The 12,808-nt window shown below is 39.1% G+C and overlaps 2 protein-coding genes across 2 annotated transcripts; one reads left to right on the forward strand and one right to left on the reverse strand.

The window, feature by feature from the left end:
* Positions 1-352: 352 nt before the first annotated feature.
* Positions 353-12,738, reverse strand: LOC307163676 (uncharacterized protein). The gene is made up of 3 exons (XM_079879843.1): positions 12,681-12,738; positions 3,904-4,094; positions 353-2,015 (listed from the first exon to the last, which is right to left on the reverse strand). Exons 2-3 carry the CDS (start codon positions 4,019-4,021, stop codon positions 1,192-1,194), a joined length of 942 nt encoding a protein of 313 aa, XP_079735969.1. The 5' UTR covers positions 4,022-4,094; positions 12,681-12,738; the 3' UTR covers positions 353-1,191.
* LOC307162435 (uncharacterized protein) lies at positions 4,358-7,368 on the forward strand. The gene is made up of 2 exons (XM_079877712.1): positions 4,358-4,783; positions 5,263-7,368. Exons 1-2 carry the CDS (start codon positions 4,460-4,462, stop codon positions 6,784-6,786), a joined length of 1,848 nt encoding a protein of 615 aa, XP_079733838.1. The 5' UTR covers positions 4,358-4,459; the 3' UTR covers positions 6,787-7,368.
* Positions 12,739-12,808: the final 70 nt, after the last annotated feature.

Here is a 12,808-nt window from a genome sequence, read left to right on the forward strand (position 1 = left end):
CAAGGGTAGCATCATGTACAGAGTGAACAGCAACGGTCCTAGTACTGAGCCTTGTGGCACGCCATACTGAACTTGTGATCGATTAAACATCTCTTCATTTACATTACATTTTCATTTTCAGCTACACACTGATATTGAGTAGTAGGAAATTACTAGTCATCCAATTTTTTATATCAGCTATGCAGCTACGTTATGACCAAATCCTTGTTTAATATTGACCAAACAACATTTAATTCAATGTCCACATAATCTTTAATATTTGGTCACTTTTGTACGATAGACATGCAACAGCCACTGTAATTTATTAAAATAAAACATGTGCACATCAAAACATGCAAACTCAGAGTGAGGGGTTAAACATTTATTTTGAAATTGTGATGAACAACAATTTGTATATTTGGAAACATATGTATGTATTCTCCTTTGTTAGCGTAGATTTACAAATGAGTTACAAATTTGACAAAACTTGTGAAATGGCACAGACTGCATTCCCAGATGAACGTTAAGCAACCCAAACTCACAGCATGAGAATCCCAAGACGCTCCACACATATGAATGATAACAACTATGCAAAAACACAAACCACGTCCGACTTTTTGCATTCCCAAACGCAAGTTATTGGAAACATAAACAAACAGCAGCGTTTACTGTGAACGTAGCTGAGGTCATTTTAACATGTAATCTGCACGCATGTAAATAAATAAAGCGCTGTGCTTCTCTGTGGAAAAAAATTAGCATATATTTATTTAACTGAAACAGACTTTGTGAGTTCACAATAGCACTATGATAAATTATGATTGTAAATGGTTTTAAAATATAGCACATAGCCTTAGAAAAATGTGTAATAATACGGTATATGAATTCTAGCATGTATTACACTTCTGGTATTTTGCCAGTTACTCGACACGAGTAAATTGCAATCGAGGATTTTTTAAATACTTGACTTTAATCGAGGAATCGTGACAGTCCTAGTCCGCTATCAGACCAGCTCTTCTCTTCCATGGAGATGAAAAACCCATCTAAAACACACAGATTTTAGAACAGAAACACACACACTTTTTAAAACAGTGAGTCTCGGGCTGGTTTGTCTTCTTCTGTTCATCATCATCTCATACTGCAGTATTTCATGGCAATTACACTGAACTAACACTGGATTTAGATATCAGTGATATTGCAATATCGCAAGTTGTTTTAAACAAGGTTGTGCGGTTTCTCTCTGCTGTGGATTTTCTCATGTCTTTTCAGATATTCTGATCGACTGAATCTCTTGTCACAGTGTGAACACTTGTAAGGTTTTTCTCCAGTGTGAATTCTCTCATGCAGTTTTAAATAGTTCTGTCTAATAAAAGTTTTCTTACACTCAAAGCACATGTACTCTCTCACACCAGAGTGAATTTTCTGATGTGCATGTAAAGTTTGACGCTGTGAAAAACTCTTTCCACACACAGAACATGAATGTGGCTTCTCCTTCGTATGAACTGTCAGGTGTGCTTTTAGAGCTGATGACCCAAGAAATGTTTTGCCACATTGATCACATGTGAATGGCTTCTCTCCGGTGTGGATCCTAATGTGTTCTTTAAGGGATGATGATTGCGTGAAACTCTTCCCACATTGATCACATGTGAACGGCTTCTCTCCGGTGTGGATCCTCATGTGTTCTTTAAGGGATGATGATTGCGTGAAACTCTTCCCACATTGATCACATGCGAACGGCTTCTCTCCTGTGTGGATTAACATGTGCCACTTAAGACTTGATTTTTCCGTGAAACTCTTCCCACACTGATTACATGTGAACAGCTTTTCTCCAGTGTGAATTCTCATGTGACGCTCAAGATTTTGTTTGCTTGAGAAACTCTTTCCACACTGAGTGCAGGTGAAAGATTTATTGGCTCTTCTTTTATTTAAAAATGTCTTTTTAGTCTTTGAGCGATATGTCTCCTCCACTTCACTCAGTTCTTCACTCTCCTCCTTCACTTCACTCAGTTCTTCACTCTCCTCCTTCACTTCCATCAGGTCTGAAATTAAAGAAAAACGTTTGAATCCATTTTCAGCAAATCAAAAAATTCAAAAAGAGAAATATGAAGTGAAAGGTCATAAAAGTGAGCCCTGATGTAATTACTTTTTACATTTTGTATTTTTGCCTTTTTTGTAAATTAATTATATATAACGTGATATTGTCATTAAAATATACAATACTGTCATATTTTAACACCAACTTTTACACTGAAATTTAATTTGTTACTAAACTTTTTAAGTTATTAAGGGCCGGCCACACTAGACTTCTCCTTCCATTGAGATCCCACTGTAAAAAAACAAATGCTGTAAAATTTATAGACACTACAAGAGTCTGTAAATCATAAACTACAATTATACTGTAAAAACCAGCAAAACAAGAACAGCTGTGAATTTTCAGTTCTTTACTGTATGTTAATAATACCACTGAATTAAAACTTGAGTTAACTCATTTCATTTGAGGAAACTGATTATCTAAAAATTGGTTAATTGCCATTAAATATTTATACTGTGGATTTATTTTATTTTTTTTCATTTTTCAATTCCCTGCAACTTGAAAACAGGGGTGTGTGAGTGTGTTCCAAGTGTAACGCCCGTTTCACACATACTCCGTTTGCAGTGCGTATTTTTTTTCTGTACCCATGTTAACAGGTTAGAGCTTCACACTGCATGCGGATGCGGTCTGGCGATCCGTTCCAGTTTTTGTCAATTTTAAGTTTTAATTTAAAATATTTGCGATTTTAATATAAGTACATGGTTAAATATTTGACCACTTGTTTGAGCAACTTAATATAAGTAGAAGTAATGCATGGAATAATAGCCCTGCGTTGTTTAAACGTGCATACGTCCATTAAAGAGTGTATATGTGTACAAAGAGAATCGCAATGCTGACAAAACTTTTTTTTGTAATAAAAGTTGCAGCATAACTTCTGGATTTGAAATAAAAATAGCAAGTATGTGTTTGTGGTACAGCCGCGAATCAGTTATTCACTGTAAACGGACGTGCGTCTGACATCAGCGTGTTGTCAGTTCGGCAGGTAAATTTGACAAGAATGAATGAACAGACGCATATCGTTGCCACTATACTTTTATGATTATGAAATTACACCCTGCAGCACCAACTATACTCGAGGCTAGTTCAAATTCGCCAAATGAACGTCCTCGTTGTGCAAACATTTTATCATCGTCGGCAGGACGATGTGTGTGTGTGTGTGTGTGTGTGTGTGTGCGCGCGCGCGAATCAGCTGGAAGAATCGCTGTGGGCAGGACTGCACATAAATATTCTTCTTCAGTTGTTTAGGCTACGCGGGAACCACCGGAACTTCCTGTAAATGGTCTGAAAGTCCGAACCATACAGAAAATGCTTTCACACTAGAAACAAACCAAACCTTTGTTCAGTTTGATCCGGACCAAGACTACCTCTTTTCGTCTGACCAAATTTCGTCTGTTTTGTCCGGGCCGTGGTCCGGGGGAGGTTTCACACTTGTAATTTTGATTCGGACCAAACTGAAAAGTCCGAAATTCCGGACCAAACAAGGTAGGTGTGAAAGGGCCCTTAAGTTATGATTACAACCATGTCAGCCTTTCTGGAAAGTTCATGTACTTGATACAGTTTGGAGTTAACTGATTATTACTAAAATAATTATAATAATAACAATATTGAAAAACGTCTAAAATATTGGCAACATTGTTGCAAAAAATTGTTGAACCATATATAAATATAACAAAAAAAAGAGCTAAAATAATATTTATGACCATTTGTTGAAAACAAACAAGAAAATGTTGTACCATTTCATAGTTTACCTGTTTATCTAAAAGTGTTTATGTGCTTGAATGTTTCTAACATGAATGTTCTTCAGTATCATGAATGCATGAAGAACAAACACCAACCTCTTTGTTCTTCAGGATCTTCAGTGTGTTTCATTCTGCAGGGTTCTGGATCACTCATGTTCTCACTGTCCTCTTTAATAAACTCAGTCTTTACAGATTTCATCTCTTCCTGATGCATTGCTCCCCGTCTTCACTTGTAGCCGATGGGAATATTCCAGCATTTATTGGATAATTAAAATATAGGCCTATATCTAGAAATACAGAAAATAACACAAATGATGTATTGTACAATCAAAAATAAGTAAGGGATAATAGGGAGGCGGTTGTTATAGCGAATAACAACCCCGACTGGCTGAACGGGATCCCGACGCGAATACATTATCCCGCTTATTACATGGCTACCTACCAAATAAATCAATAATTTGACACAAAATATTGATTTAAAAAGGAGTTTATAGAGAATGGGCAACTACGTCATAGCGCAGTGCATTCTGAGTAGCGGCGGCCATCTTTTAGGACACGGCTGTTGTAACTCCAAGAGGCAGTTGGTGGCGGTAATTCTTAGTTTTCCAAAAGAGGTTGTCTAGAGTAGAAGAAAAAACGTAAACAAACACACATGGACCGTGCGAAGATCAAGCTCAAGGTTATCTACCGAGAGAAACTGAACAAGGAAGCAAAAGAGCGATACTTAGAGAAAATAAAGGCAATTAACGGGCTCGATCCGTACGAACACAAAGAGTGGTCGACTGATCTGAACAAGCTACCTCAGACAACATTTCCTGACGTGTTTTCTTACCTCGTTTGTGGTGTGAGCGCATACACATTTGAGCAGTTCCGAAATTATAAATCTCTTGAGGCCCATCACCAGTTTACTAATGGTTGGGTTCAGGACCTGGAGATTTACAAACTCAACGACCAGAAAATCGTCGTTCGCACAAAGGTAGGTAATCACCACGCACCAGACACACCTCTCTGTCACCATACTAAACGTAACAACAACACTGCAAGTTAAATTTTGTATCGTATATATTTTCTTTTTTTACTTAACAAACATTTTGGTTAAGTTGTTTACTTTTATTAAATGTAATTTCCAGGCGAAACGCTGTTGTTGTTGTCGTTGTTGTTGTTTTTGCACTGTTCTAGACTAGTTTCTGTACTAGGCTAAATCAGAATCAGGTTTATTATATAAACACAAATAAAGAACTAGTGAAGAGATCAAAAATACATGTCTACAAAAAATACACTGGAGATTTTACTATGAATTTACAACTGTGTTTGACTTAATTTTTTTACTGGTGTGTAAATGTTAAGTGAAGGCTATTTTAATATATATATATATATATATATATATATATATATATATATATATATACATACATATAATTCATTTTATGCTTATCAGTGTTATTTATGTCTTAGGTTTTGCACTCTCAACGCCTCAATGAACCTCCACTCAAGCCATGGGTGATCCTCAATACCAGTGGGCAAGTGGAGTGTGCACACTGCACATGCATGGCTGGCATAGCGGAGTCTTGCACACATGTCGGGGCCCTCCTGTTTAAGATTGAAGTAGCAGTGCGGATACGGGGTACCAAGACAGTCACTGATGTTCCAGCCTACTGGATGATGCCAAGTAGTGTCGACAAGGTCCAAGCAGAGGTGGGCTACAAGATTGACTTCTCCTCTGGCGCAGCTAAGAAGAGGGCACTCGACAAGTGTATCAGTGGAGAGAGCACAATGCCAGGGATACGGACTCGTATTGGCTGCACAAGTCCGTGTGGACACACAACAACACTTTCAGACTTGTCACCTCTACTTGAAATTTTACATACTAAAAGTAAGGCTGTTTGCCTTTCTGGAATGGAGGGCTACTACCAAAATTATGCAGACCCTGTTAAGCCATGTGTAGTCCCAAAGTCCCTACAGCACCTTCGTGACCCGGGGAAGGATGGATCTGAACTGTCTGTCCTGCAGCAGCATTGTGAGGGCCTCACACACATGGCAGCGGTAACAGAGGCACAGGTGGTTGCGGTGGAAGCTCTGACAAGACAGCAGCATCGATCCCCTGCCTGGTACACATCAAGAGCAGGAAGAATAACAGCTTCCAACATCCATGCCGTTGTGTCCACCAGTGTTGCCAGACCAGCTTTGTCAACTGTGAGGAGGGTGTGCTGCCCCAGAAAAACAGCATCCACAGCTGCCATCAGATGGGGGATAGACCACGAGGAAGAAGCAAGGCAGACCTATGTCACACTGACAGCTTCCCAGCATGATAACCAGAAAGTGGAGCAATGTGGGTTTATCATAAATCCATCATTTCCGGAGGTTGGGGCATCACCTGATGGGCTCATTCACTGCACATGTTGTGGGAAAGGCTGTCTGGAAATCAAATGCACATATAAGCACCAAAACAACTCCATCCTGCAGGCCTGTACTGATGACAGCGACTTTTGTCTTCAGCTAACTGATGGGAAGTTAAACTTGAAGACGACGCACAAGTACTACAGTCAGGTGCAAACTCAGATTTTCGTCACCGAGTCAGGGTTTTGTGACTTTGTTGTGTGGACGCAGCGAGACTGTGCTGTGGTTCGGATCTTACCAGATGTGGAGTTCTGGACAACACTTCTGGCAAAGGCACAGGAGTTTTTCCTCAAGGTTTCTCTACCTGAGCTTGTGGCTTGCCACTACACCCGAGCAGCCTCCACAACTCTGCATCCTTCAACCGTGTTACAGCAAGCTCACACAAAAAGGGCAAGAACACAGACACTGCAGAATACAAACCAACTCTGGTGCGTTTGCAGAGGCCCTGAAGACCAGGACGACATGGTGGCTTGCGACAATGAAAACTGTGCAATAAAGTGGTTCCACCTCAGCTGTGTCGGACTCAGTCAGGCCCCTTCAGCTAGTGAGCCGTGGCTCTGTGCCTCATGCACACAGAACTGATTGAATACTGAACAAACACTTCGTTGTTCAATAGATTGTGAATAGTTTGTACATAGTGCCTTTTTTATTATGACATGTTTTCATTTCTTGAAGTTATATTTGTTATATACTGTTATATTTGCACTACATTGTTACCGTGCAGGTCATGTTATAAGTACTTGTTTACTTACCATATTTACTTCAGCATTGCACTAAGCTCAAGTTGTTATTTATTTTACCTGTTATATTTGCACTACATTGTTACTGTGCAGGTCATGTTATAAGTGCCTGTTATTTATTTTACCTGTTATATTTGCACTACATTGTTACCGTGCAGGTCATGTTATAAGTACTTGTTTACTTACCATATTTACTTCAGCATTGCACTAAGCTCAAGTTGTTATTTATTTTACCTGTTATATTTGCACTACATTGTTACTGTGCAGGTCATGTTATAAGTGCCTGTTATTTATTTTACCTGTTATATTTGCACTACATTGTTACCGTGCAGGTCATGTTATAAGTACTTGTTTACTTACCATATTTACTTCAGCATTGCACTAAGTTCATGTTATGTGACACAAATAAAAAGATTTAGAATTGACATAGTTTTCCATCATTTATTCCATCATTTATAATAATAATAATAATTATAATACATTTTATTTGTGGGCGCCTTTCTTAGCACTCAAGGACACCTTGAATTAAAACAGTTAAAATACATTTCAAGGAGGCAATACAATAAAAATAAAAAAACGAGACACTGTAAAGAATAAGAAAAAATAAAATAGAGAAAAAAGAAGCAGTTAAACATGAAGCCGTTTGAAGGTGAAGTTATGTGGGGTAGGCTAAATAACTATTAACTTTAATAACACATGGTTAACTTTATTAACATATGCAGTTCATAAGGTTTATGGCATGTTTTATGGTTTCATGACAACACTAGGGCACATATTAGTCAAGGCACAGCACACAGTCACAATCTTGTCAAGGAAAATAATGTCCTCGTCTTCACATGGGAGCACCATGCTCACAGGTATTGTCTCATTTAGTATGGTGTACTTGTTGCGTACACATCCAATCACCCTCTCCACATGGACCCTGAGGTGAGCTATCTGCCTTGTCTCCTCAACATCTTTTGCATCCAACTGGCAGCGTCCTCTTGTGAATGCAGGGACTTTCACTTCTGCACACATAAATCCGACGCTGTCCCTGATGTCAAATCCCCGATCCGCCAACACCAAGTCTCCGGGTAATAATTTATTTAGAAGGCCACTGTTCTCAGTCACATGCTTGTCACTGACACGACCTCCCCATCCTTTGGAAATGAAAGAGATAGCTCCCTGTGGTGTAATGCCAATAAGATACTTGAGGGTGTGCCTGTGTTTGTAATGAGAAAATGTCTGTGCTCTAGCTTTCAGATTTGATGCTCTCTCAATGTTAATTTCAAAGCAGTCCACAATAACTGAAACACGACTGCCAAAAGCCTCAACAAACTGATGTGGCATACTACCTTGCAAGCAATGTCGCTCAGGCCAGTGCACCAAAGGGCTAAGGTGTGTAAACATTGTAGCTATGGTGTCTCTGAACGTGGTGGAAACAGTCTTTCGGTCTATGCAGAAGATGTGTGCAATGTGCTGGATTGGCAGATTCAGCCTCAGGCGCATCAGAGTTAAGACGAGCATCTGAAAAGGCGAAAGTTTTCGGACAGTCTGTGGCAGGCAAAGAAGAAGCTGCTGCAGCACGCCCATCAAAACAGCAAAACATGGAAGCCCAGTGTAGTACTTTACCTTCACATCATCATCTTTAAAGAAATGCTCATCCATCTTCTTTTGGGAGAGCTCTTTCTTCAGTATCCTGTTCTCCTTCAGCAAGCGGTTAATTTCAGCACGCCTGTGGCTACAAAAACTGCATTCCTGCTGTTCTCTGTTGTCATCCTCCTGTGACCTCTGTGCAGCTTCATCCTCCTGTGACCTCTGTGCAGCTTCATCCTCCTGTGACCTCTGTGCAGCTTCATCCTCCTGTGACCTCTGTGCAGCTTCATCCTCCTGTGACCTCTGTGCAGCTTCATCCTCCTGTGACCTCTGTGCAGCTTCATCCTCCTGTGACCTCTGTGCAGCTTGCTGTCTCTTCGTCCTCCGGTTAAAACGCTGCGTGTGTGTTGTTTTGACTTCTGTGTGGCCAAGGTGTAATGACGGTACCCAGTCGGGATGACACTCCAGCATTTCATAGGCTGGTTTGCCTGAAAAAACAAAACAGAATTTCTTAGTCTGTGCTTGCAGTTGTCTGAATACCTGCTCATCCACATAACTCCACACTCAAGTGTAAAGTTGATCGGATGAACGGTTACAGATACATAATGTAACAGTTACATACGTTATAGAGATTCCTTCCTTTATAGCTTAATTTTATAGCTATGCAGCCAGCTAACTTAGTTTTGCAAAGTTATCTAGTTACTCTTTCGTAATTGAAGTTAATGTTACGGTTGTTGTGTTGTTACTAGTTTTAACTAACGTTGTTAACTAAATTTGCACAACTAACGTTAAGTTAGCTGGCTGCATAACTATAAAATTAAACTCAACTAAGCTAAACTAGTTATATTTACAGCCTTCATATACTGTCTATGGTTACAGCCCTACCTTGTACGGCTGTTGGGTTGCAACTAGTTTAACTAGCTAACTTTGCACAACCGAGTGCTGGCTGCATAACGTTAGCTACAAAAATAAGTTTTTATGGGCAGCTAGCGGTAACCACATAACAGTTGGTGTTGTAATGATAACTTACCTGTGTGAAAATGCCGTGAACACACGAACATGTGTCGGGAAATGTTGCTGAAGGTGATGTTTGTCCGTCTTACAGCCGCTACCCATGCCATACGACGCCTCTTTGTCAGCTCTGCGACTTGATTTCCATTGTTTTTCTTCCAAGCGGGAAAGCTGAAAAATCGTACTCCCTTTGTTGTACGTTTTCCACGCCGATCGTGAGAACGATTATGACAGTTTACAATGCAACATGCGTTCACCATTCTGTCGTTTTTCTAAACTGAACTAGCCTACTTCTAAAATATACCAATATACTACCGCAAATACAAATATTACTGCTACTCTACGCTTCAAGTTCTAACCTCCGTGTCCTAAAATCCCACAATGCCTTGCGTTACTGTGATGCGCTGACGTCACGATCCCGCGCTCTATTGATTTAAAAACGATTGTATTGCTTCCGCTAAAGAAAATAGTCCGTTCCGTCTCTACGGTTGCGTTCATAGCAACGCTCTGTTTTTCATGGCAACGGTCTGTTATACTTCGCAGCGGTTATCAAGAAATAACAGACCGCATTCTACATTGGAATTTAACCAAGCCATGTAATAAATATTAATAATGGTCAGAAAAACGTATATATTTGTAACCAACAGATACCCTTAGTCTTATGCTGCGTTCCAGGCAGGTTTTTGAGCACGTAAATCACGACTTCAAACCACGACTCACGACTTTGTAGCGTTTCAGGCAACCTGTAACCCGTGTTTTTACAACCTTATACCCGTGAAAGTGCACTGGAACGGCAGTCAAACCCGTGACTTCCCACCCGTGAACTCGTACTAGGTCGATGTACTCCCAGTTACGAAAAACACGGGTTACAGGTTGCCTGGAACGCGGCATTAGACCAGTGAAATGAGCTTAAAGTGTCAATTTACAGGAGATCTGAAGACATCAGGATAATAAATGAGGTGAAATGAGGAACTATTGACGTGAAATGGGTAGAACTATATTTACTGCCCTAGTACAACAGTTATCAGTTTAGAAGTATACATGTGAATTAATTAAACATCACACTATGGTAATGTATGCAGGGAATCGTCATTATGCAGATTGAGGACTATTGTGTCTCTTACACCTCTAACACACATCTGTGCCATTTGCTTCACATGACACACACGAGTCGTTCTAGAATTGGGGGTTCATTTCGAGTCTACCAGATAAAACCTTCTTTTATTTAAAAAAAATAAATCTTTTTGAATCAGTTTTGAATAATAACACAAATTATATCACACTATCACTAAAAATAATGCTTTATGTATATTTAGGGAAAAAATTAATGGGAAATATTAACTAAATGACTCCCACTCCAACTATTATTGACTGTCTCTGCCTCCTGATTCATACATTCAACTTGAATTATCATGAAACAATTAAGTCTAATTTTCAAATATGTTTTGTGTTTACTCTATTAAGTTATATAAGCAGTGAAGTATGTCATTATTCTTCTCTCATTCATTTGTACAAAATGTTTAGGATACACCAATAGTAGATTAATTACAGCACAAAATGGTAGAAAATGTTAACTCTATCGTCAACCCAATTTGTCTATAACAGAGTTGACAGGTTTTTCCATTAGTACATTGATGTTCAGTATTAATATTTTACATTTTACAAGTTTAAGATCAGCAAATATTGAAAATGTTGAATTTAAAGTGCATTCTTTGAAAAAAAAAAAAAAGTTTAACAGAAAAAAAATCCTACTTTTTGTTTTTTCCTCTACATGAATTGTAACTGCAATTCTGGAAAGAATCACACACTTATTCCCACTACATACTGATATAGTGTGTTCTAACATGTTTTGTCTCATCTGACAGCTTATAAACTGAACAGAATTGTGCTGAAATAAAGATATTAAAGTATCCTAATGTACAATCTAACTGAAACATGTTAAAGAACAAGAATAACTTTAAAGGAGTCAGATTACTTATATTGGAGTCTAGGGTGACCACCTGCTAATAAGCCCAAGGGGGGACAAGGGGTATGTTTCTGAGGGACAATGTGGGACACTGTCTGGCGCGGCGGTGCCCCACTGGCAGACTCACTGATAGTGGTTTACCCATTTCTAGCACATACCACCTTGCATAGTATTAATAATGCCCTATTCTCCTAAACGTGTAATTTTTGATGTATGCTCATGAATAGGTCAACCAATGTGTATTTTTTTTCTAAATAAAGACTCATAATATTTTGAACATTCAATGAATTGACAGATGTACTTCCACTTAAGATTTACTATTTAATTTTATTTATTTTTCATTACAATTTATTTACTTTAAATAAATTATAATATAAATGTATAGGATTAACAGGAACTGTAGTTGCTCAACACCACAGGAACAGTTAAAAAAAAAGTATTAAAAAAAAATACGATTGACCTCGTATTCCCCTCCCTCCATGTCCGATTGAGAAGGACGTTTTGCAAAGGTCACAAAAAGCCCTCTCGGTATCCCCCTCAACACCTTTCAGCCACAAATATTCATTTCCCAATTCTTGTTTCTTGTACTCACACCTTCTCTTTTTAATTGATGATGGCGTTGGCTCTCAGACAGTCTCTTTCTCGAATTTTTCGAATTGGAAAGCGCGCATCTGAAAGTTCCTTCCTTCCAAGTGTGTCTGGTATGCGCGTGCGTGCGCTGTCATGACAACAACGAAAAAGTTGACAACAACCTAGTCAGTTCAACTGAGGGGTTTGTGTGGCAACAATAGCGTGCTGAAATGTCAAGTAATGTTCGTTTGTCTGCTTGGGGCTCGAGTATATAGAGCGACCAACTTTTTTTTGAGCAAGCATAGATTATGCGTGACACGGTCTCAATTTGCGTGACGCGTGAATTGGGCTTCAAACGCTGTGCGCGCACGCGCTACGCGGGACGGGTGGTCACCCTATTGGAGTCTGATAACTAAATGCTCATTCTCCTTCTGCTTTTTAATCCTATTATTGTAGCACTGTAATATTTCAAGACTTACAAACTATAGTGTTTTCAGCAGCTGTTAAAGGGTTGATCAGCTTTTTTTCGAAGGCTTGATTGTGTTAGGCTATGTGGTGCAGTCTAACATGTGTTTATGCTTCATTAAACGCATTTTTAAACATTTATAATTTACCTTTATTCTGCACCGCTGTGTTCCTTCTCCTAAAACGATCTGATGATTTCCTGGTTATAAGAAGGCTCTCCCTCAGAAATACACGACGGGCTCTGATTGGTCAGCTTGGCCCAGTGTGTGTTGTGATT

Source organism: Squalius cephalus (genome assembly GCF_949319135.1).
Source record: "Squalius cephalus genome assembly, chromosome: 1".
Classification (NCBI taxonomy): Eukaryota; Metazoa; Chordata; class Actinopteri; order Cypriniformes; family Leuciscidae; genus Squalius; species Squalius cephalus.